This window comes from Crotalus tigris, unplaced genomic scaffold, assembly GCF_016545835.1.
Source record: "Crotalus tigris isolate CLP2741 ecotype Arizona unplaced genomic scaffold, ASM1654583v1 scf7180000022411.5474196:2289641, whole genome shotgun sequence".
NCBI lineage: Eukaryota > Metazoa > Chordata > Lepidosauria > Squamata > Viperidae > Crotalus > Crotalus tigris.
The window spans coordinates 749,102-775,696 of NW_024099112.1; the positions used below are offsets into that span (position 1 = coordinate 749,102).

The 26,595-nt window shown below is 38.0% G+C and overlaps 2 protein-coding genes across 12 annotated transcripts in view; one reads left to right on the forward strand and one right to left on the reverse strand.

Annotated features, from left to right (window-relative positions):
• Positions 1-3,472, reverse strand: part of RALGAPB (Ral GTPase activating protein non-catalytic subunit beta) — a 70,547-nt gene extending 67,075 nt beyond the window's left edge. For all 7 annotated transcript variants that reach the window (XM_039319146.1, XM_039319145.1, XM_039319144.1 and 4 more), the window contains exon 1: positions 3,342-3,472. In XM_039319146.1, the coding sequence (XP_039175080.1) occupies positions 3,342-3,347 (6 nt within the window). In that variant the 5' untranslated portion in view covers positions 3,348-3,472. The remainder of the gene's footprint in view (positions 1-3,341) is intronic.
• Positions 3,473-3,477: 5 nt separating this feature from the next.
• Positions 3,478-26,595, forward strand: part of NDRG3 (NDRG family member 3) — a 56,970-nt gene continuing 33,852 nt past the window's right edge. Inside the window, exon 1 of one of the 5 annotated variants that reach the window (XM_039319148.1) lies at positions 3,478-3,608. The gene's annotated coding sequence lies outside the window, so the exon portion shown is untranslated. Of the gene's footprint in view, positions 3,609-17,766; positions 17,980-26,595 lie in introns of those variants that run through there. The other 4 variants (XM_039319149.1, XM_039319153.1, XM_039319147.1 and 1 more) reach the window with 4 other exon arrangements.

The following is a 26,595-nucleotide window of genomic DNA, read 5'->3' on the forward strand; positions in this document are numbered from 1 at the left end:
TCCCCAAGATAAAAGGGAGCATGCATAGTCACAACCCAAGAGGGTATCTGGGGATATATACATAATTCAGTGGGGGGGACAGATCATTTCACAGATTATGTGCTATCAAGTTTTTGACTCCTAGCGATCATATAATTTTTCTCCTTCTCCATCTCATAAATGGAAGACCAATATAGCAATAGCACTTAGACTTATATCAGGGGTCCCCAACCCCCGTCCATGGACCAGTACCGGACCGCAGGATGCCAGCAATCGGTCCACACAAACAAGCAAAGCTTCATCCATGGGATGCAAGCAGCACACAAAACTACACATTCTTCGGTCCGTGGAAAAACCTTTCTCCATAGAACCGGTCCCTGGTGCCCAAAAGGTTGGGGACCTCTGACTTATATACTGCTTCACAGTGTTTTGTAAGCTGCTTACAGAATCAGCATATTGCCCCCAACAATTTGAGTCCTCATTTTACCAACCTCAGAAGAATGGAAGGCTGAGTCAACCTTGAATGGTTCAGAATTGAACTCCTGGAGTGAGCAGTGAGTTAGTCTGCAGTACTGCATTCTAACCACTGTGCCACCACGACTCTTCCACATATACACCTTGCTTCTTACTGCTTTTTATTCTAATGATAGTGAACAAAATTTCAGTACTGCCAAATCCAGAAACTGCACAGATGCTTTTATCAATAGAGAAATATTTTCAAGTATTAAATCTCTAGGCTCAAAAGAAAATATTGCAGGTTGAACTACAACAAACAATGCTTCTATGTACTATAAGAATCCAGTTTTAATGTTAGATTAGTTCCGGAAAAAACAATATCCAATCTCTATTTAGTACTATGAGCCATGGCACAGTCAACCCTCAGCCCAAATTTTCATCAAAACCTTGTTGCAAAACCAATAGGGAAACAGAAAAAATTTGCAAATCACTTTGAAATCTTAAAAGATTAAATATATATTTAAAAATTTAAAAAAGAAACATACATCAACTTATCCAAGGATTATTAAGTTCTGGATAAAAAAATTCAGATGGCGTTAAGTTTATAACTACACTGTTTGACCCATACATGCAAAAAAGCCTCTTTTATCACCATTCATTCGGGATTCGCATATTTTTTTTCTCTGCAAGTTGGTCCATGAAATGAAATAGTATGATGTTCAATTATATATTCTTATATGGCAAATTTTTATATAATCTTCAATAAGCTTATTTTTGGGTTAATTCATATATGTATCAGAAATCCATATAATTACATTGCTTTAACACAGAAATACAGTTGTATATTCTTAAACTATAGTTGCCTACAAGTTTTCAGCAAAATAGGCTGCACTTCAGAAAATACTAAATTATAGCTAGAAAGCCAGTAAACAAATCTAGCTACAAAGATTTAAGAATCAGTATAAGAGGAACATGACATCAGTGACTGTGTAAGACAGGCATGTCAAACTCACGATGTCACGTGATGTCGCGCAACGTATCGGAACTTTTTCCCTATTGCTGGCAATGGGGCGGGCGTGGTTTTGGCGTGACACATCCGGCCCACGGGCAGACAGTTTGACATGTCTGGTTTAAGATGTTCATCATATAATTCTAGGGCCTTTTGTGTTAAGTATAAAATATCAGTCAGTACTATGGTAGAGATGCTGAGAAGACACACTCTCTAAATAATAGATGCAGCAAATAGAAGCCCCAAGATTCTAAATCAGGAAATAGTGATAAATACTTCTGAAAGTTTTTAAAAAGATATAAGGAATACGTTAGACATCATCCTTTTGAATTAATGGAATTTGGAGACTTTACAGAGTACAAATATCAGATCAATACCTGAATAGAATACATGATGTTCACAGAGGACAAGAATGGAGCACTCTCACTGAAACAGTTCAAACCAACTTATAGGGAAAATCAGGAATTCAGTGAATTCATGCCTGCTTACCCTTAGACAGGATATAAAATAAGAAACAGCAACAAAAAGAGACTTCCTCGGGTTAAGTTTGACTTGTGATGCTATGGGAATATGTTCATGTGGCTTTCTTTACAACAGAATAAAAGGGGATTTCCATTATCATCTTTAAGGATGATTTTTTTTAAATTCCCTAGTCTACTCTATAGCCCTGGAGTTTCCTAGTGGTCTCTTATCCAAGTACTAATCAAGTCCAATTGGTTTTTTTGAGATCAGCTAAGATCAGCTAGGTGCTGCCACCTGCTGTGGGCAAAACATAGAAGCCTTTTCATATAAGTTCTATGGTTAACTTCAGAATGACTTAAATTTTTACAAGATTTGGAGGAAAGTAACACAAGTAGATCTAATGATAAACTAAAGCTGTTCCAGTAAGCTAAGTACGGTAGTGCACTAGGGAAGGATATGTTTTCCCCCATACTTATCATTTCCTCTTATCATTTACAGTGTTTTGCAGAACTTCTTGCACCCTGTATTTAATATAATCCTAAACTAAAACTGTATATTTTTTTTATAAACTTTGGAAAAATATTAAAATAGCAACTAATATATTCAGGGCAGAGAGTAAATAAGAACATCATTCTTAATGCTATTTCAATTAGCCAATACATTGTGTTGTGTTGGAAATATCCTTAAAAAAATACATTAGCAACAGCCCCACCTATAAACGAGGGAAAGCGAAAGACATGCCTGATTAAAAACCGCTTACCCCAAATGCAGGAACCTGGTTCCTCCGGATAGTTTGAACAACTCCCACAATCCTTTGCTATTCGCTAGGCTAAGCGGGACTGATGGGAGGTGAAGTCCAAACCATCTGGAGGGCATTTGATTATCTTTCTCATCTTACGTATGCTTGGGCTGAGTACCGAGCCCATAGTTCGCTCCTCGTCGCTCAGCCTGCTCTACAGGTTGCTTGCTCCGAGTAGCTGCAACCAACCCGAGTGCAATCGTTTACTGAAATCGCTGAGGTGGGAATGATTCGGAATGGAAAGTGCTCGGCTCAGACACGGCCTAGCTCCAGCTTCCCGCGCCCTAAGTTCATGAGAAGACTGGCTCATTTCCCGCAGGGAGCACTTTTCCCGAGTAGCGGCCCCACCCGTGCACGCCAGGAGTCGCCGCTTCCCCATCTCAAGCACATCCCGGAGCCTCAGCGCCATGAAGCGGCAGCCCCGGGGAAGTGAAGGGACGCCCAGGCCAGGAGTCTTTCGCCAGGATTCATCTTCCAGAAAAGGCATTCGACCTCAAGGCCTCCAATCCCAGAAGAAAAGAAAAGGCCAGAATGCGGCGCAGAGGTCAGAGCCCGGCGATGCAGGGCCCGACAAAGCAAAGACGGCCCACGGCTTCTGGGGTGTAGTCAGCGGGCAGAGGACCCCTCGGCGCTTACCTGCATCGAGATGACCGGCTGACATGTCTGGGGTAAAGGCAGCCGCTCCGCCCTCAAGCGCCCGGTTCCATAGCGCTCGCCGGGAGTGAGGGGAGAGAGAAATCGAACGCTCCGCTCAAGTCTCTCTGGACACTTCCGGCCGTGTTAAAAAACTCACGCCCGAAAACCCGACATTCATCCCATCCAACACGCACGCGCCTTGACAACATTCCCCGCTGCCGTGCTAAAGAAGTTCTTTCTACCCTCGACGCTCGCTCTCAACCGGAAGTACGTATGAGCGTGACATTTCCTTTGGAAGGCGGGGGGGAGGGGAGGGGACGGAGGGAGGGAGGGATTTTGAAAGTTTTGCGCTGTTCGCGTTACGCCGCTCGCTTTGCTCGGCCCTCTTCCTTATCCTCAGGATGTCGCATTTAAAGGAGCTGGATTTATTTTGATGACTCGGGATGCCTACGGCTGCCGCTCCTAACTCTTCCCGCAGTCATGGACCTTAAATTCCCAACCATGGAACCGTGTCATCCCGAGCAGGTTCCAGTGCTGACTATGGATAATGTAGACTTGCTGCCCTAAACAACTGGAGAGGGATAGGTTGGGGGGGGGGGAAACGGACTGCATTACAACCGACGGTGTAACTCCATTGTCACTCTTGTCATAGTTTACTGCAGTGTTGTTCAATCCCAGCAACGTTACGATATGTGGGCTTCAATTCCCAGAATTCCCTAACCTGCCATGGGAAATGACTCCTACTTACACAGAGAGGATTTTTATTGGAGGAAGAGAATGAGGTGATTGTCCAAGCTTCCTCATGTCAATAAGAGGTTATGTTATCTGCTTTATTAAGGCAGGAAGTAACATGAGCTTGTTTCTCTACTCGTGAGGAACTGCAAGATGGCACCTCAAGCAGTTGATTTAAAATATTTTAAAAGAATAGCCAACACGAGTTGTTTTCATTCCCATGGATCTTTTTTCTAGAACTAGCCCTGCCTTTGAGTTAATACATATATACTAACAGCTATTGAGATTATTTCAGATGGACACCTGGACAACAGTTTAAAACAGTAAGACTTATTTAGATCTGCACCCTTGTTATTTACAAATTTCTTAAAGAGGAAATTGCCATCAGAGTGCATCAAGGATTAATTTCAGTAGCATCTGCCAATAAAGCTAGCTAGCATTGACTCTGATCTCCACGTGCTTAGGCAAAAATGTTAACAAAGAGTGATTCTTCCAGTTTAGGCCAGAAACCAAGAGATTGTGAATTCCAATCTTGTCTTGGATGAAAGCCAGCTGGATGTCTTTGGGCCAATCACTCTCTTTCAGCCCATGATGTCAGGCTCAGGCAACAAGCCAGTCAATTCCTGTTACAACCAAATGGATCAACAATGGATTGAACCTAAAAAAATGGATTTGCATGAAAATGCTAGGAAGAAAAAAGTTCTTCAAGATGCTCAAAATATTTGGAGTATTGAAACTATTTTTTGAAATCAGTAAATCAGTTTTCAAACTCATATATCAGATGGAAATGAAGACATTAAATTTTAGCAATAGCTTGGCTGCTTTCATTGAGTACTCTTTTCCACTAGGACAGTGTTTCTCAGCCTCAGTAAGTTTAAGATATGTGGACTTTTAACTCCCAGATTAAATTTTCCCAAGCTGGCAGGGCAATTCTGGAAGTCTGCACATTTTAAAGTTGTTGAGGTTGAGAAACGCTGGATTAGTGATTACAAAGTGAAATATTAGGCTGGATAATATTCTGGGGCTACACTAATGAGTTGGATTTCCTTGGGGAAATGTAAAAAAATTGACACAAAATCCTATAAAATGTTTTTTACTATTTATTCTTCTAGCATGGTGCTTTTTCATTGTGCAGAAATTTAACTTTATGTGTAAAAAATGGAAATATATTGAGGTACCCAAAATAAAAGACAATAAGTATTTTTGTGGAATATCGAATACTTTATGGACATTTTGCTGAAAATGGAAAGAGCTAAGATAATGGTTTTTAAACTGGGCAATTGGAAAAGTATTGAATAAGAAGATGAATTGATTATTGTTATGTTTAAGAGAGAGGAGGGACAATAATTTTGAAGGTAACTGCTGTAATGAAATCAGAAGTCACTCCTTTAATTATCTTTGTTTCTTTTCCTTTATTGTTTCCTGCACTACTTCTTTCTTTCTTTTTATATTTCTTATTTTTCTCTTATTCAAGTAAAAATTCACAATGCAACAATTGAAAACCTCCTTGCAGCCAGGATCCAATGGCACTGGAGGAACAATCTCTGAAGGTACTTTCCATCCACCCACCAGTTCTGAGCATATGGTAGAGCTCAGATGATCTGCCCTTTGGATTGCATTATCCTTATGTGTTATAGCATCATGACATAATGGAAACTGATCCTGGCACATGAAAGCAGACTTCAAAGACCACTGTCAAAAAAGCATGAATAGAATAGAATAGAATAGAATAGAATAGAATAGAATAGGAAGGGACCTTGGAGGTCTTCTAATCCAGCCTCCTGCTTAAGAAGGAGGACCTATACCAGTGATGGAGAACCTTTTAGAGACCGAGTGCCCAAACTGCAACCCAAAACTCACTTATGTATCATCAGGTGACGGGTGGGCATGGCCCATTGGGTGGGCGTGGCCCATTGGGTGAGCATGGCCCATTGGGTGGGCAAGGCTGCAGTGGTAGCGGCAGACTTGGTGGGACTAAAAATTTCAATCAATTCCAACTTTGCGAGATTTTTTTTCCGTGAGAAGTTGAAATTGATTGATAGAACCTTTTTTTTTTGCACATAGCGGCAGAGGCCTAAAGAGAAAAAGTTTTATAAAACCCAGCTGAAGGCCTAGGACTGGGGCGATGACGCACATGCCCACAGAGAGGAGTCTGTGTGCCACCTGTGGCACGCATGCCATAGGTTCGCCACCATGGACCTATACCATCTCAGACAAGTGACTGTCTAGCCTCTTCTTAAAAATCTCCAGTGATGGAGCACCCACAATTTCTGGAGGCAAGCTATTCCACTGGTTAATTGTCCTCACTATCAGGAAGTTTCTCCTTAATTCCAGGTTGCTTCTCTCTGATCAGTTTCCAACCATTGTTTTTTGTCTTGCCCTCTGGTGCTTTGGTGAATAATGTGATCCCCTCTTCTTTGTGGTATCCTCTCAAATACTGGAATACTGCTATCATTTCTCCCCTATTTCTTCTTTTCTTTAAACTAGCCAAATCCAAGTCCTGCAATCGTTCTTCGTATGTTTTAGTCTCCAGGCCTTTAATCAGTGGTGGAATTCAGCCGATTCGCACCAGTTTGGCAGAACCGGTAGCTAATTTTTTGTTGCCCAGCCCCAGAATGGACTTCTGGAAATGGCATCTATACAGAGAACCAGCTGTTCACATATTTGAATTCCACCACTGCTTTTAATCATCTTAGTTGCTCTTCTCTGAATTTTTTTCAAACTCTCAACATCTTTTTTGTAGTATGGTGACCAAAATTGGTTGCAGTATTCCAGGTGTGGTCTTATTAGGGTTTTATAAAGTGGTACTAATACTTCACATGATCTTGATTCTATGCCTCTGTTTTTTTTTTGTTTTAAACAAATTTTATTGTTTTTTTAAATTCTTAAAGCAACATATTCAGGACACACCGTGGTGTTGGGGTAATCAAACATCTTGAAAAAAGACATATTTACATAATATAATCAATACGTCAAATATTCCCTCTCTTTTTCCCTCAAATAGCATAATATATTTAAAATATCCAATTCTAGCTTAAATTTATTCAACCTGAACCTGTTTTTAAGCTTCATCAATTTCTACCATAATCAAATTAACTTTAAATAAAAACATTTTCAATTCAAATATCCCTTCCACATATGTTCTACTTTCTTAATTTTATCAAAATCTTATTTGTTTCTTCTTCCATTACTCTCCCTTATTTAGAGTAAAATATTAATCTATCCTGTACTTATCAGATCTATCAATTGATCTATCTCTTCAAGCTAAAAAATATACCTTAAATCATGTCATTTTATTAAACAAAATTAAAATCTCCAATTAATTATCATGACTAATGTCCATATCATCAGAAAATCACATCATCTTATTAAATTTCAGTTAACTATTAATTCACTTCAAATCTGAAACATCTCTTCAATTTTCATCATTCCATTACATCATAATTTTCATAGAAATAAACCTAACATTCTAAAAGGAACATTCCTAGTATTCTAAATTGTCTTTAATCCCTTATATAGAAAGATATCTCGTTTTTAAACAAAAATATTAATCTATCCTAGACACATCAAAATGTATGTATTTATCAAACTATTCTATAGATATCTAATCCTTCACTTAATCAATCTCTTTGAATTAAATTAATATCAAACCTTAAATCATTTCAATCCTTTAAGTAAAGATTAAATTTTACATGTTATAGGACAAACAAGTCATCTTATTTAATTAACATTCAATTAATTATTGATTCACTCCAACTCTAAGACATCTTTTTACTTCAAACTCAAAATCTCAGTCCTTACATCAGTCCATAGTTCTAGGTTGCCTTTAATCCAATTTAAGAAATTTTAAATTTTATTTTTCAATCTTATTCTAGCTTTCCTCTTTTGCCAGGTAGGTTTCCATAACAGGGCTTCCCTTCCAGATAATAGGTCTCTTTTTGTTGCTTGTAGTGTCACTTGATTCAATACCGACCGTCTTGATCTCTGATTTAATCCTCTGTTTCTCTTGTCCATAAAGCCTCGTTGCTTCAGAAGTCCGAAGTTCAGTCTTTGCTTTTCCTGGTCTTGCTTGTAAGGCAAAATAAGATTACCCTTATCCTCAGTTAAAACCTCTTCTTGTATAATCTGTTTTGCAGAGTAGTCAAGTGTAGTCTGGGAGTCAGTTTTATGTTTTAAAGCAGAGATTCTAGCTCTTAGTTCTGTAGTAGCCTCTTTTATTGTAGTACATATTTCTTCTTTAGCCTTATAGATCTTTTCCAATGTAAGTTTACAGTTTAAGTGTGATTGAGGCTTCTCCATTTTAGCAATAGTTGGAGAAGAGTCCTTTTCCTTTTTAGTGAAGGTTACAGTTGAACATTATCCACCCCCACAGATCACACAGCTAGCTCAAATTATCTTTTTTCTTGAAAAACAGTTTGAAGGCCAAAGCTCTCTCATCTCCAAATAACCAACAATCCAATATTAACTTTTGACCAGTAGGTGTCCTCAGTGAGCTAAATAAAACTTCTTCAAACGCCAGTTTTTTTTTCCTTTTATCTATCTTTTAAAGGGAGGATAGAAAAAAAATACTTTGCCGATATAATACCGCTCCAAAAAACACAAAAAACAGGATTTTCTACAGCACAATGTAAGTAAGAATAGAGTATAGTCTTTAAATGAATATTTATTTGTTTTTTTCTTTTCTTTTTGTAAAACACGCTTGTTCCCACGATTACTAAAGCCACTTTCTCCAGACGGGGAAATGATAGCACAAACAGCTTCTACAGGCAAAAACAGCAGGGGTATGGAGAGGAACAAAAGGGATCTCACCCGGATCATCCGCGGTGGGTCGTTACCGCTTAGATGACGATGTGACTTTCAGCTGGTGCAGCAGGGTGATCGGCCATCTTACAGGCCGATCTTTGCTCCGTCGGCTCTAAGGAGAAGCTGGAGATTCGGGGGAAGCTGCCGCCCTCACCTATCTACCAGCTGGCCTCCTCCTCAGTGGTCGCCCCTATAGGGCGACTTTTGACCCCCTAGGGGGTCTACCGGCGAAGGAAACTCCAGACGTCCTGGAAAGAAGTTTCCAGGAGTGACCGGCATTGCCGCGTTCCGGAACCGGAAATCAATTCTATGCCTCTGTTTATACAACCCAAAATTGTATTAGCTTTTTTGGCTGCTGGTGCACACTGCTGGCTCATAGTCAAGTGATTGTCCACCAGGACTCCAAGATCCTTCTCACAGTTACTGTTTTTAAACCAGGCCTCGCCCAATCTGTACTTGTATCTTTGATTTTTCCTCCCTCAATCTAAGACTTTGCTTTTCTCCACATTGAAACTCATTTTGTTGGATAGGGCCCATTGTTCAAGTTCAAGTTTGTCAAGATCTTTTTGGATCCTGAGTTTGTTTTCTGATGTCGGCTACTCCTGCCAGTTAGGTATCATCTGCAAATTTGATGAGTTCCCCTTCAATTCCCTCATTTAAGTCATTAATGAAGATATTGAAGAGTACTGGGCCTAAGACGGAACCTTATGGTACCCCACTGCTTACTTCTCTCCATGTAGATGTTGTGCCATTGAGGACTACTTGTTGAGTGTGGTTTGCCAGCCAGCTACAGATCTTGTTTGTTGTCTAGTCCATCTTTTTCTAGCTTACCAAGGAGTAGGTTGTGGTCTACTTTATCAAATGCCTTACTGAAATCTAATATACTCCTCCACAGCATTTCGTTGATCTACTAGTTTAGTCACTTTATCAAAAAATGAAATAAGATTGGTTTGGCACAATCTGTTTTTAATAAGCCTATGCTGGCTACTAGTTATAATTTTGTTTGCTTCTAGTTGTTCGCAGATCTGTTTTTTAATTATCTTTTCTAGGATCTTCCCAGGTATTGATATTAAACTGATTGGTCTGTAGTTTCCTGGGTCTGTTTTTTTCCCTTTCTTGAAGATGGAAACCACATCAGCCCTTTTCCAATCCTCAGGTACTTCCCTGGTGCTCCAGGATTTATGAAAGATGTGGTACAATGGTTCTGAGATAACATCTGCCAGCTCCTTCAGAACCTTGGGATGTAATCTGTCGGGTCCCAGTGATTTATATTCGTCAAGGTCGGATAGGTGTTCTCTTACCATTTTCTTGCTTATTTTAATTTTTGTTTCTAGTTTGTCTTTTGCAGTGTTTTTTTTTGGGAATGTTGGGGTATAGTTTCTTTTTGTGTGAAGACTGATGCAAAGTATGAGTTAAGCAGCTCTGCTTTCTCCCTGTTGTCTGTTATTTCCTTGCCATCTTCTCTCTTTAGTGGACCTACAGTTTCCTTGACTTTTTTCTTGTTAATATGTTGGAAGAAACTTTTTTTATTATCCTTGATTTCTATTACAAGTTTTTGTTCGTTCTGAGCCATGCTTGTGCTACAGTTTTGCTGAGCCATGTGAGACTGATGGCCATCCAGTGTTGTCCTATGTCCTGTGGTAAGATGGGCAGCTAACAAATGTAATAAATAAAAAATGATAAACATCCTAGGAAAGCCCCATAAAAATGGGACCTCTCTAGGAAGCTATCATGCAGTCTCCTTCTGCATGATAGCTTCAGCACCCATGGCTACATAGGTTAAGGGGCAAAAGATAAGATAAAATAAGATAAGATAAGATAAGATAACCTTTATTGTCATTTTTATACTGTGGTCACAATGGCACACATCAAAAATTAAATTTAGTTTCTCAAAGTGAAACACATCCATGACACACACCTAAACAAACTATGAACAACATATGTATAGACCCACATCCCTACATATACGTAGCAATAAATATTAAATATTAAATTAATAATTAGAAAGATGAGCCACCAGCATTTAACCATGCTTATTGAAATTACCAATAATTCATTCAATCAGTTATGGTTTCTTTGAATCTCATCAGCACTAACTAACTGGAAAGTTGTGTTTCAAAGAAGTATCCCTTTTTACACTCTATGATTTTTTCTAGATTTCTGAATGATTGTCTTAACTTCAAATATTAAAAGTAAACTCTGCATGCCTGAGTATATGTGAATGTAACACTGATTCTACCAATTAGAGAGGGATATATTAGTCTTGTAAGACTTCCCCTTAATTCCTGGTTCATACGGTTTTATTCTCAAGGATTAATGGTAAGCCTTTGCTGTCTTATTTTCCAATAAGCCCTTGATGAGCTCTCTCCTTTCATATATCTAAGATTATAAATCAATAGTATTTTTATTTGTAACAAATAAGTATGCATCAGATCTTCATAAGCAAGTACTTTACTTCCCATTTTTCTTGATCATTTCTTGGATATAGTTTTTAATTCTGCAGTGAATTTTCCCTTTCATTTTTGTATTAATCAGTTTAGAATTTTTTGACAGGAAATTACAAATCTGGGTCAGTTTAAAACACTGTCAGTCTAGAAATTTCAAATCTCTGCCAGCTAAACCAAGCAAAGTTGGTTTAGTTTCATAAATCTTAAGCTAATTGTTACCTATTACTAAGGTGACCAACTTTTTTACAATGAAAAGGAGGACACAAATAAATTGAAGAAAAAAATATCGTAAATAAAAGAAACATTTTATTCCCTGCAACAATAATACAGACAACTTGCATGTGCAAAGTTTGCCAGCCGGGTATTTTGGCACGCTCAGCAGCAATTCCTATTAGCTTTCAAAAGCCAATAGCAGGAGTAGCACAGCACATGCAAAAGCTGAAAAAAAAAACATCCAAAAAAGGTGCCGGAATGCCATTCTAAGTGTTCTATGAGAAAAAAAAGCCCTGCAGATTAGTCTTCAAATATCAAAAAGGAGGACATGTAGGAGGACACTTTTCAAGGGAGGACAGAACTTACAAAAGAAGGACTGTCCTCCCTAAAGGAGGGCGGTTGGTCACCTTACTATTACAGCAATGTTTTAATATAAAATCATAAATCTTTTATGAACTAAAGTATAATTTATAAAAAGCACTTATCTATCAGTGTTTGTAGCATAAAATTTGAAGATTGGGATACTTTAATAGCTAAGTAATGAGCTTGCAGAGGCTCATTACTTAGAATTATGAGCCTCTGCAAGATTTTAACCAATGTTTGTTGTGCAAAATCAGAAGCCAGTATTTGTAGTATGAAAGCAAAAAATCGCTTTGACCTAAACCCGTGTTTGCAGTATTAAATTCATTAGTACAAATTATATGACTTTTCTCTCTCCCCCTTTCCAGCAAAGATACAAATCAGTCATTCAAACCAGTGGTGTCATTTTCTGGCCATTTTCAGTAGGCAGAAAGGGCAAGGAAGCATTGTTCCCAGAGCCTAACTTTATAAAGCACTGCCCATTTCTCCAAATTTGAACCATTGCCAAACCTTGGTGCTACTTAAACCCATTTAATTTTAAAAAAATTATACACATTTTTAAGAATATAATAAGCTATATATTGTGGCCTGTCTACTATGAAAGTCAACCAAAGTGGTGAAGTCAGCATTGCCTAATTTGATTCCTTCCAGATATGTTGGGATGGCAGTTTCAAGAATTCCAGGCTTTGTGACTGTTCAAAGCATTTGGGGGAAGCTAAGCTAGAAAAGCTGTATTAGCTAAAAGAAAACATCTTAAGATACCGGGGAAACATGAGTATATTGGTATACTCCTGTGAGTCAAGCTCAGCTCTTGGTGACACATTCCTTCCTGTGGTAACAGTATGGAATTTGTTTACTGTTGCTTTCTTCTGATATGTTGCAGGTAGTGAATAATTCCTAATTAGAAAGATGGGGTGTTAAACTAATTTAGATACCCATATTAAGGCCTCTGAAAACCAACATGAAAAAAAATGATCAATTTTCTGTTCATAAATGTTATACAGGTAGTCCTCAACTTACAACTGTTCATTTAGTGACCATTCAAAGTTACAATGAGAAAAATGACTTATGACTGTTTTTCAGACTTAAGATTGTTGAAGCATCCCCACAGTCATGTGATCAAAACTTAGACACTTGGCAACTGACTCATATTTATGATGGTTGCAATGTCCCAGGGACATGTGATCACCGGTTGTGATCTTCTGACAAAGTCAATAGGGAAGCCAGATTCACTTAACAACTATGTTAACTAACTTAACAACAGCAGTGATTCATTTAACAACCATGGCAAGAAAGGTCATAACATGGGGTAAAATTCACTTAACAAATGTTTTGCTTAGCAACAGAAATTTTGGACTCAGTTGTGGTCAAGGACTACCTGAATAACAAAAGTGCACCTGTGTTTTATAACTGTGAAACTTGATTATGCCTAGTAACCTCTGATGTACACTAAGATACAACTTTCACCTCACCCAGTATCTTCCTTATGCTGTGATTTTATAATTTGCATCTTACTATTTAATTCAGAAGTAGACAATTTAATAATTAAGGATACTGAAGGCTGAAAAAATAGAAGTGGTGTTTTTGACTTCTAGCAATCACATAGACTTTCTTCATGAAAAAAAACCTCTGTAGAATCCTATACAATCTAAAATCTCTATAAAACTTTGATGGAAAAATACCATATTCAATTTGGGTAGGTTACAGCTGTATATTAGAACAATTACCAGGCACTAGATGGCACTGAGTACTTGATCACAGAATAATGCTAGACTCCAAGTTTAAAAAAAAATCCTGGGAAAAAGTGATAAATTTAAACAAGATCATAAAAGGATAAGGATATTTCTGTGACAAAAATGCTCAGAATATCTAAGCAATAGCCTTTTAAGCAATAATGTTTGAAAATATTGAGAATAATAGAAGGAAGGGAAACCCTTTCAAATTTAGAGACAGATACCAAGAATACCATGGATTAGAAAAAGAATAATTTGTTTGGAGGAAATTAAAATTGACTGCTTATTTGATGTGAACAGTAAGCAGACATTTGGATATATAATCAAAGAAGATAAGTCTAGAAAGTAGTAATAGTATTTACATATTTGGTCAATAACTAGCAAAACATTGGCCTAGAAAAAGATTGGCAAATTTGAAAGAAGTAAATGAACAGGTGAAACACAGGAAAGGTCAGAGAGATTACTAGATTATCCTTTAAAGAACTGAAGATTTTCCTGGGAAACTGGTTGATGAAAGCATTTATCTGACAGAGATTGGTCTAACTTGATGGCTGCATGGATATTTGCTTAAAACATAAATGTAGAACAATATAGAAGTGCTGAATTTATAATAAATGTATAATGATAATTTTGCAAAAGAAAAATTATGGCATTGCTTGTCAAATTACCACCCTCTCCATGCTTTCTCAAGTGCTAGACTATTTTAGATTTTTCCTGAATCAGTATATTTTTGAAGGAATTTATACTGAAATTCACTTTCCCCCACATAGCATTCATTTATCTACAAATCTATAGATTATGTGTGAGAAAACAAGCAAGCACTTAGCACTGCTAATCTCTCTAAGACCATTAATTTCCAAAACAGGAGCTTGCTGAAATCTAATCTGTCATCATAGCCACAATAAAACCACACAAACTGTTTATTTCCAGCTGACATGTAATTGGTAATGATTTCAGTCATCAAAAACCTTTGAAGCATAGTACGTGGGCAGGATTTTTCAAACTTTTTCAGGTCATTCAAATCAAAAGTGCCTTAAAACTTATTTTGTTGAAATATGACAAATGTCAGATTTGTTATGTGTAGATTGAATAACAAGTACAGTCATGCTTCCAAAGTTATAGACTGCCAGCAGATGGAAATAGTGATGCATTAAAAAAACTGGTGTGTTCCTTAGCATCTTTCTGTCACTTTAGTTGGGAATAAACTATTGTAGAAAAAGATTGCATTATTTGTAAAATGGAAGCCTGCAGTAAATTTTGAGCAATGTGCTTTAAGCATTGTGCCATGATTGAATTTTGATTGTCGAAAGAGTCCCTCCAATTGAAATTTGCTGCTGAATCATGTTGTTTCTCTAATTACTACTTTGATGTTAAGAACTGTGTACTCCTTGGTCAAAAAATGGAAAGATGGTGGACCTGGAAGAGCTTGTTGTGTGATCAAGAATGAAGTGAACAACCTGTGACAGTAACTGACAAGTTTCATGTCAGAAAGGTTGATGAACAGATTAAGTGACAGATAACTTCAAGAGAAACTGCTGTCAAGCTTGGCATTTCACTGGAAGATAGGAGTTACATTACTGATATTCAATATTGAAAAATTTATGCAAAATACGTTCTTTGCATGCCAGCACCAGATGTAGCAAATGGTATTAATTACGTAAAGAAGAAAATTCAGATAACAAAAGAAATCATTTCAAGAATTATTGTCTTTTTAAAAATTTATTATAATATCATTTAAACTAAAGTTATAGAGATAGAGGATTATTTTTAATTGAACCCTAATAAATTTGACCCTGTTTAGCATTTTGGAATCATCCAAGGTGCGTCTGATGCAATACTGTAAATAATTTTAAAGTAATTTATCCACATAGATTTGTACATATTTACATAGATTTAAAGAACACCCAATTCTGGACTTTTTACATAAAGTCAGAAAAATAAAAGACCAGACTATATGGACCTTTGGGGGATATTATTTCAGGGTGTAGGAACTATGTCCAAGAAGAAGCTACACTAAATATGTTGATTAAAAAAAAGCACGATCGATGCCAGCTCAGTACTGTGTCCTGGCTTGAAACCCAACAAGAATAGATCCAGATCATCTATTTCCTTCAGGATACTCTGGAACTGTTACATCACAAATTTTTCAACAATCATCCCTAAAAAGAAAGATTGGAAACTGGACAACAAGTGTTCAGAATGATGGCTTCTTAAGGAGGGAACATGCTATTATGTCCTTCAGAGTCACAGGAACCACCCCATTTCTCAAAGAAGCTAATGGATTCAACCACGTCACCTCCCTAGTAGTTTTAACCACCCAGGAAGGGCCTAGCTTTAACAGTTTCCCAGCTTGCAATCTGAAAGACCTGTCCAGTTAATCAGCATAAAAATTAAAAAGAGCAGCAAGCATAAATATTCCTTATTCTACTTAAAATAAATTATATACCTCTTTCAACTGATATTTTATTAGTTTTACCAGTTTTAGTAGTAATCCATAACATACATAATATAGTTTTTATAATTGTTTCCCATTACCTATATGTTATCTTTCTCTTTTCCAATGGCAATTAGATTAATTATGTTGGATTAGTAAACTGGGTTAAAGTAATGTAGATAACAGAAGTACTCTGCACTTTGGCCATATTTGAGAAAGTTTGTTTTCAGGAAGACTGAAATTGATATTAAAAAATTCATAGTTGTTTAAATTTAGTTTAACCGTACAGAAAAAAAAAAACAATTATAAAACTTGTACAAAATTAATTCAGTTCTAATCTTATTTTCTTTATAAGCATCTTTATAAGATGCTAAGACAAAGACTGTAGAGAAATATGTCTGACCTGGGGACTTGATGGCACAGGGGCTTAATGATGCTGAAATTGCCTGCTAGAAATGATCTGCACTCCAGCAGTTCGAGCCTAGCTCCAGAGACAGCGGGAGCTCCTGTCACTCATTCCCTAGCTCCTACCCACCCAGCAGTTTCAAAGCAAGCAATACCGCAAATAGATAAATGGGTACCGCTTTGGTGGGGAAAATCTTGCTGCGTTCATGCGTGTGCAGAGAGGCGAAGCTGGTGCTGGGCTTGGCCAAACACAAGGTAACATAACACATGAGGTGAGGTGAGACTGGTGGAGGAGCCAGCAAGCTGAGCTCTGTTAGTCAGCTGGTGTAAGCTAGTTTGCTCCCTTTGGTGCATCAAGGATAGGCATGCAAGTGCTGAACAGAATAAACTAGCAATTAAGGTTGTCAGGACTGCATTGTGTCTAGCATTTATAGATTTCCCTGACATTGTATACCATACAATAAATAAATAAATGTCTGACCTTTCTGCTATTACTTTGCAGACATGAAGCATCCTACAATTTAACATACCTCCAGCTCTCTGATTGTGTATTTAGAATGCATTTAAATAAACTGCCGCACAAGAGTTAATTACTAGTTAGCAGTCAGGCAGATCTATTATGATTGTAAAAAAAGTAAATTACAACTGAAAACGACCTGTACTATCTAAGAGTGGTCTCCTTTAAATTAAATTACTGTTTCTTAAGTCTACAGATCTACAGATTCCCATATTATCATTTAAAAATAAATTTATAATTTCAGAAGTCAATTTTAAACATTTGTTAAAATGTACAGTGTACATAATGCTCTTAATGAGAGTAGTACAATGCATTTCTTACCAAGTTACAATTTATTAGTCAACTGAATTCACAACTGGCTTCAAAACCATAATATTTACTCAGTGTATATATTTATCTTCTAGGGCTATTTGACTTTTTAGTGGGCTTTCCCATCCTTGTCAATTATTGCAAGCAAATGTGGTCAGAAGCTTCAATTTGCTCAGCATGTGGACAGGTTAATATGGTATTTGGCTATGAATTAAATGAAGACTCTCTTAAGTTTCACTGTAGTTAATTTATTAGGTTAATTTAATAGAAAGTATTTGGATCTGGGAGGGGCCAGTTTGTTTCGTTACTATTAGAACAGCATAAAATGAAAACAAAAGCCTCTTCCTGTCCTTTTCCGAGGACCAATTCTCCTTCCTCCCAAGCCTGCCCTTTCTTCTATAGTCTTAAAGACTGACCAAGGCCTGCGGTTGCGCGTCAACAGGGAGACGCGCAGTGGGGCGCAGGGCGCTTGCGCAGTTCTCTTCCTCCCCCCCCCCACACACATGCTGTTGCTGCTGGTGGAGGCTGAACTTCATCTGCGTGGTGTCTCCCTGAACCACGTTCCGGGTTGCGTCGTAAGAGTCGCTGTGAGGTGGGAGCTCTTGTTCCCTTTCTTCGGGCTGACCTGTCCGTCCTTCCTCGCCCTGCGTGGCTTGTGTTTGAACTCCTTCGGGGAAGACGAGAGGTAAAAACATCTTCTCGCCATGGAGGACTTCCGCGCGAGTGCTGGGAATATTCCAGTATACTAGCTCTCCCCAATAGAGCCCTTAATCCGTAATAATCAGGGCGGCCATCTGGAAGACACCTCGATTGGGGAGGCTACTGCCGCCCCTTCGCGTGGCCTGGATGTTTCCGCCTCTCCCCCCTTTCCTCCTGTTAGGTACTTCCAGGCCCCCTCGGAGGGAAATACTTAATACCTTGCAGGTATATGCTTCTCTGGAATCCTTGGGGCACTCTGAGCTTGGTTGTTTACCGATGTTTTATTACCCGACCAGATAAAGATAGTCTGTTCTAGCGGTACAGGCTTCTCTGCCCTTCGGTGGGATGGAGAAGGGGGTGGGGATTCAATGCAGAAGGAAAGGAGACAGGACACCTAACGATTGTCGTTATCTGGCCATTGAATGAAGCACAGGGCAAATGCCGCCGTAGCCAACGCTCTCTTTGTAAAAGATTTGGAAAGAAGGAGTACAGGCTACCCTCTTCTGCCGCTTTACCTTGTGCATACAAAGGGAGTCCGACTGAAGACTGTTTTGGAAAAAAGCGGGATTTTAACATTGAGAGAAAAATGGTTGAACTCGCATCAAAACGTTTCAGACAATCGCAGAAGGTCTCAGTAAACTATAGGTTTTAACGCGTTACAGTTCTTAATTGATATATTTGTAATCTCTCACAACCTACCTGCATCCTGTCTTCCTTTGCCTAGCCACTCCACATCTGATGAAGTGTGCTGCAGTTTACAAAAGCTTGTGCCTTTTAATCAAATGCGTTAATGGGGAAAGCTTCTGTTGTTTTTTGCCACCGTAGACTAACGCTGCTCTCCTTTTGCAGTGGAGGCCATGACTGAGGGTAGTAAATCTTTTCAAGGCTGTAAAGTCCTAAAACTGGTGGGATATCTGTGTAAATATGTATTAAAAGAGATTTCAAATTCTTCTAGCATGACATTCTTGTAACAAAACATTGCGCTATAAAGATCTTCCACTCTTCATCTTTTCTAATGTTTAATGTTTCATGCCTTTGCTGAGAAAGAAATGTAGGTAAAGCTACTAATAAAAATAAGAATTATTGTGTTTGCAGGCACTGGATGGAGAGTTAATGAATAGCCACATTAGGTTTTTCTCTTGGGAGTCAGCTCTTAGTCTCAAGTGTTTTACAGCTCAAATATAGTTGCATCTCCTATTTGACTTGGATTTACCTGGTTTGTTTCAAAAACAATTCTTGTGATCATTTGTTTGTGATTGGAAGCTCTGTTTCCAGTTACTATTTTACAGTGGGGTTGTCATCTGAATCATCCCTCCTTGCCCCTCCCCCCAAATGTTAGTGGGATTTGCCTTCTTTGCTTTTTATGTTAGCCTCTTTTTTTCTTATGTGTTTTAATAAAGGGACAAATATTCTGTTCTTTTTCTAAAATGTGGAAGGGGATTCTTGTCAGTGTTTATAGAAGGCCTATTACTTTTCCTCATAATCTGTTGACCAGCAACATTGAATGTAGTATGTTTTCATAGTATAGCCAATATTTTTGAAATTGTTTACTGAGGACTTTTTTATACAACAGAAGAAATTGCTGGAAGGTTAAAATTAAATGCACAGTTTGTTTATGATATTGCACCAATTAACACTCTTATAAGGTAGTTTGGTAAATTAATATTCAGATCACAGAAGATTAAAAGTCTTTACCCTGTGCTGATTAGGCCACTTTTGGAGGGCTGTGTCTAATAATGGATGTAACATTGTAGATACCCTTGTACTATGTCATTCATTGTGGATGACATACTGGAGCACATCCAGATGAAAGTAATCATGATTAAGAGTTTTGAGAAGTAACTCATATAAGAGTCTGTTGAAAGAGTATGTGTTTAGTTTGATAACGATCAAATGAAAAAATGTCTCTACATGTGAAATTATGATGCAGAAATGGCCTGACATTTGTTATATGGGGTATTAAATGGTAGGATTAGAGGCAGTCCACTGAAGCATCCAGATTTCAGCTAAATATTAGAAAATTCTGAAGGAGGTTTTGGAAGAGATGCAGACAACCCTCCCGACTTTTAAGATCATGACTGCAGTCAAAGAGTATTTATTAAATTTGCTTGCTGCCCATCTCACTGCAAGGCGACTCTGGATAAAAAGTGTCCTGAATCTACAACCCAGGATAATTTTCCTCCATCCAACCTAATTCTAGACAAGTGGTATAGAAATCACCTGAAACACATGACATCCATATCACTGATTGGTCAATTTAAATTTTGTTTCTTGTAAACTACTTCTACCTCCCAAGGAAACTCTGAATTGGATTATAGCAGGGGTGTCAAACTGCCGGCCCATGGGCCGGTTTCATCATGCTGAAGCCACGCCCACCCCATTGCCAGCATTGCAAAAAGAGTTGCAATATGTTGTGACACATCACATGATGTGGCAAGTTTGACACTCATGGATTAGGGTATCTTCAGGAGGCTAGCACAGAGTGAAAGCTAAATGTAGTCCTAGGGCAGGACTTTTCAACCAGTGGTACGGGTACCAACTGTGGTACATTGGCACCTGACAGGTGGTACGCGACCCACCCTAGAAAAGTAGCGGGGGAGGGGAATGAGCCAAACCGGCGCAGCACCGCACAAGCCTGAGTGAGAGACGGCTGGAGCTGCAGGGCTGTCAGGGCTCAGTGGAAGCGCCAGGATCAGAGCCAGGCTCCAGCTGGTGATCGGCGCTGAGCCCAGAAGAAGCACCGATCAGCTGGAATGTTGCAGCCTCTCCAGGGTCTTGTGATTTACATTCAGATGCTTGACAACCGATTCATATTTATGACGGTCACAGTGTACCAGTGTCATGTGAAGTGACCAAAACCTGCTGTAACCACCCACCAGACGGGGGGGGGGGAATAAAAACCAAACACCCCCCCACCTCACCCCCGCTGCCAATCCTCAACAGAAATGCTCACAACAATGGAGACCTCGGGCAGGAGGAAGAGCGCCACTGGGTGGGCAGGCAAGCATCTTGCTCGGCTGTGGCTTGGGGGACACTTTTTTCAGTGCCATTGTAACTTTGAACAGTCACTAAGTGAACTGTTGTAAGTCAAGGACTACCTGTACTTCATCACTTTTTTCTTTTTCTTTTTTTGTCATCAAGTTTTTGACCCCTTGCTAGGCGACTCGTGGTCCTCGGATATTGCCATACCCTAAAAGTGGTACAATGGGTGAAAAGGTTGAAAAGCTCTGTCCTAGGGTATTCTCAAATGTCAAGATTCCTAATAAGTAAATCAGTATTAATTAGTAAAGTTTTATTTTAAATGATAGCTGAACATTTTGGACCTTTTTCTTCTGGAATTTTTAATGTTCTATAATTGGCATTGAAGCTAATTTCACTATTCTGTATACGTGTGTGTGTGCGCGCGCTTAACCTTTGGAGGTGAAGTTGCTTGCATTCCCCCTCCTTCCAGGTTTTTACAGCTAGATTGTTTTGGAAGATGATTGCTTCCATTTCAGCAGAGATTTGAATAATTGGGGAGGTTGCCCTATGCGTTGCAGATTTTTCAATTGAGGAATGGGTTGGAATAGACGATCTCCAATATATGTTTTGTTTTATGATTTTATTTTGTTTTATGTTTTATTTATTGTTAACATATGTATTACAAATACTATAATTGACTATAATTGACCTAAACAAATATGCTTGTGCTGTTTTATTATGCTATCATGAGGCTGTAATCTGAGGCATAGGTACAATATAAATCCCACTGTAATGTACTATAATATTTTTCATAAATAGGATTTCAGATTGGATCACAGCCATATATTAATAAACATCGCTCATTAGTTTGATATTTGCAAAAACATGGATATTTGTGAGAGACTATTGGACATGTTCCTAAAATGTTTAGTGGCATACATGGATGGGGAAAAGCTTCCTTACCTACTGAAATGTAAAGATATGATTACTAGAGCCTACAGTCTGATATGGAAAAGAAGAATGAAATATGTATATTTATAAAATGTCATTTTCTGGCATGACATAGGTGCACCTTTATTTCTGAGTAGTTCGTAGGCTGAAATAATTTAATTTTTAGACAAAGGGAATCGTCTCTTTTTTGAGTTAAAATAGCTTAATTCCACCATGACAATTGCAATGTGGTCTTCATGGAGCTGCCCATAATGAGTGTCTTGAATTTCAATCCAAAAATCAGCGGGCAACCTTCTACATAGTGCACACTGCCAGGTGATATTAAAAGTCTTGCACAGATAGCAAGTTATTTTCTGGGCATAATTTAAGGGATTGTTTTTACTGCAAAACCTTAAATAGCTTGAAGTCTTGACTCTCTGAGGTATATTTTGCTATGAATGTGCTCGGTCATTAAAGACCATCCTCAAGTTGCCTCCAGTTTTTAAGTTTTTTTCTGTGATACATGGGAGGGGGGATGGCTTTTTCTGTGTTATTCCACCTCTTTGCAGTTGTACTCAGCTCCCGTATTTTTTACTTTTAGGAAAGAAATGCCAACTTTTCTCTTTATCAGCCTTTTTAATATTTAACTGATATTTATCAGTTTTTTCTTTGTTATTGTTAGTTATTTTGAGTGGGGCTATCATAGGCCTCAGATTTCATATAGGAAGTTCCAGTTCAAAGCACTGTCTTTGGATTTGTGTCAATACCTAGAGCAGGCATGTCAAACTCGCAATGTCAAGTGACATTGTGTGACATACCACGACTTTTTCCCCATTGCCGGCAATGGGTTGGGCGCGGTTTTATTGTGGTGCATCCGGCCCATGGGCCGGCAGTTATGCCCGACCTAGAAAATTCATCAAAGTAATCCACATTCCTTGTGGAATGCTCTGGGTCCCAATGTGTCAACTTTTATGTTTGCTTATATGTTCTGCTTATCTTATCAGAATTCTCTCTGTGGAGAAAGCAGTGAGAGGCTTCAACTGAGTGGCGTGGTTAAAAAAACAGGGCTACTTAAGGTAATGTATCTCAGGATTCTATCCCTCAAACTTCAAGGATCTGTAAGAGCTTCTCTAGAATCCAGGAAGCCAATCCTCGTGAAGCTGACAAGATTATATGAATTAATGATCATGACTGTAGCCTTAATACAGTCAACCATTTCCACTTCAAATGGCTCCAGGGGCTTCTTCAGTCAGTCTGGAATACTGTACCTTCCAGATATTTTGAATTACAACTCCAACAAATGCTTATCATTGGCCAATTCTACTAAGGAAGAACATTATCTTAAGTAGTCCTGTAATCTTCCCAATAGGCTTATCTGATTACAACTAGTATTGTATTAGGTAATTTCTTATTTATGTGTAATGGCCTATATTATGCCATTATGTCTACAAGCCAACTTTTTAAAAAAATATATTTTATTGATTTTTTTAACATAAACACCTTGATATTTGGTAAACATTGTGTTGTCTGGGTTTATGTTTACAAAGTAATCACTAACAGTTTATGTAAACAAAGTAATCACTAAGAGTCAGTTTCTGTATTCCAAAATCCACATAATAGCTTTGCTTGATTTTCTCTTCTTCCAATAATATTCTCTTTGCAACCTTAAATTAATACAATTCTTATTAATTTGATAGGTAACAAATACAAAGATTTTTCTAAAATTTCTACCAATAATAATCACATCAATATCATGCTTCTTTTCTATCTGGTCATCTTGGTTGCTTCGTCATGAATCCTCTTTACAATTCTTATTTAAATTTATTTTCCCTACAATGTTCAAAACATTCTTACTGGTTAAAATTTTCCCAGAGTTAATTACCTTAAAGTATTTAAATCTATTTTTGTGTCTTAAAAAGTAGGTAAGTAAAAGACACAAAAGAAAAACAGAAAAAGAAAAGACAAAAGAGAGAAAAAGAAAAAAAGGGGAGAGAAAAATAAGAAAATAATATACTACTTAGAATACATATCCCTCTTGAACTAGTATACACTTATTTCCAATTTCTTCTGTTCTTTTTACCTATAATTAAACATGTTTAATCTTTAAATGTTCCATTTAATAAATCCAATCATCTAATCAAGACATGTCAAACTCGCGATGTCACGTGACGTCATGCAATATATCGGAGCTTTTTCCCCATTGCCGGCAATGGGGTGGGCGCAATTTCCTCATGACGTGCCCGGCCCACGGGCCGGCTGTTTGACACCCCTGATCTAATCTTTTAACTCTATTCAAAACATTTTTTTCCTTTTTAGTTATCCATTGGAATTTTCTTAAAATCAATTACATTTAAATATGTAAAACATTTCCTTTATATTAATCATCCCAAACATTTTTGTATTTCTCATATCAAAAAACAAAATAAAAAAGAGAAAAGAAAAAATACTATCTTACTTGGAGGGTTCATCCCTCTTAATCTAAAATCTTTCTTTTCTTCAACCATATTGAAACAAGTGTTTAATTTTTAAATATTCCCTCTGATACACCCCATCATCTAATTCCTCAATTCTCACTTTAGCCCTCTTCTTTTGCCAAGCATCTTTCCCAATCAATATATTCCGTTGAATCAAAGAGTCTTTCCATAATCTTGTAAATGTTATAGATAATAGTAGGCAAATCAAACATCATGTCTTTGTAAAAAGATTTTGCCCCTTCATATTCATTGAAGATTTCTCTCATCATCCCTTGTCTCCCGATTTCTTGTGGTACTCCCAACAGCTCAGCAATCCATTTTGTCAAATCTTTTCCCTTATCCTCAAATTTACTTTCTGGTCTTAGAGTACAAGTTATCTTTTCCATGTTCAATATTTCTTGTAAGTCCTTCTCCACCTGAGTCTCCACTAGTTTATATTCAGTTGTCTGCTTTACATGATCTCTCTTTTTTTGTTTTCTATTCTATTCTATTCTATTCTATTCTATTCTATTCTATTCTATTCTATTCTATTCTATTCTATTCTATTCTATTCTATTATATTCTATTCTGTATTTAATCTTTTTTATAGAAATATATTCACATAATCATGAAATTCACATTGTCTTTCTACAAAACCCACCACTATTTCTAAAGATCATTTTGTTATTATTTCATTACTCTTTCCTCTGGAAGCTCAAGAAAGCATACCAGTGTTGTCCCTTATTTTATCTTTAGAGTTATTAGTCTTAGGCATGTTAAGGGTGAGACAGCAGTGATTGATCTAAAACTATGTTTTTCAAACTTGGCAACTTTAATTGTGTGGACAATTTCCTTCTCCTTATTTTTTCAGTTTAATATCTGACTGCATCAATTAACCAGTGGAACAGCTTGCCATCGGAAGTTGTGGGTGCTTCATCACTGGAAGTCTTTAAGAAGAGATTGGACAGCCACTTGTCTGAAATAATATAAGGTCTCCTGCTTAAGCAGGCAGTTTGACTAGAAGACCTTTAAGGTCCCTTCCAGCTGTATTCAAAAGTTTAAGTATTTATTGAGGAGAGAATGTAAGCATTTATTGAGGAAAGAACAGTCCATCCAATTGATGTTTGGTTATGAACATTCAGACAGAATAAACTACTGGACAAAAGTCATTTTTAAACTCTGCTCACATGTCACTTCCTATCAATCTCTTCCAAACTAGCCCTCCAGGACAATTTTATTTATGTATGTGGGAAGTGGTAGAATCAATTAAAAATCCACTCTGCTAATGAACAACATCTGGTGGCAGGCTTATGTTATTGAATTCAAATCTTAGGTAATCAAAATTGAATTAAACATCTTTTTTCATTTTTAATTTGTGGCTGATTAAGTATGCATAAATATATTTCCCCATTTCAACATTGAGCTTCCTTCCCATTTGAAATACATAATTTTAATTTAAAAATTCTTTGTATAAATATAACTTAGATTTTTGAAAGCCATTAAACTCCCTTTTTATGATCCTCTAATCCCTTAATTTGGGATAGAGTCAGGGCAACTGGATAGAGCTGAGCGTTTACTGGCCAGATGCCAAAAGTCATTCAATTTCATTTATGGATTTTCTCCAACTATTCCTAGGGTTAGGAAAAAGAACAATATGCTGAGAGTTCCCAACATGCTATTCTCCAGCACTGGAGACGTAAAATCCACCAATGGGTTAACTCTGCCTTTCTGCCCATTAGACCAGGTCAGCCAATTTGTCACGCCCATCCTGGGGTAGCTCCTCCCCATTCTTGACTCGGTCTTCAGCCCAGGTGGGCGTGATAGATTGACTCCCGGTCTAAGGAAGGTAATAGAATTAAATATTGGTGGATTCTTGTCTCACTCCACAACTATTCCAGCAGAGCTGAGTCCAGCATAGCTCTGTGAGAGTCAGTCTGTGGACAGGCCTGGAGAAGGGGGTTTCTTCCCTCCCCAGTCCTGGGTGTTCAGCTGGTTAATGACTTTTAGGGAAATCCTCGGACGTTCAGCATTGGGACCAACGCTGAGTTCCACTCCAAGCTAAACTCCCTCCAAAGGGAAAATCCAGATAGCTGCTCAGCGTTACGCACAACGCTGCAGCCGGATTCCCCCATGTTCCGGAGGGGTGGGGATTCCCCGTTGGCTCTCATAAGGAGAGTCAGCTGAATGGCGGCCGCGTTTTTTTCCGGGAACCGAATTCAAACTACAGCCGGATTTCCCCATGCTCCGGAAGGGGGTGG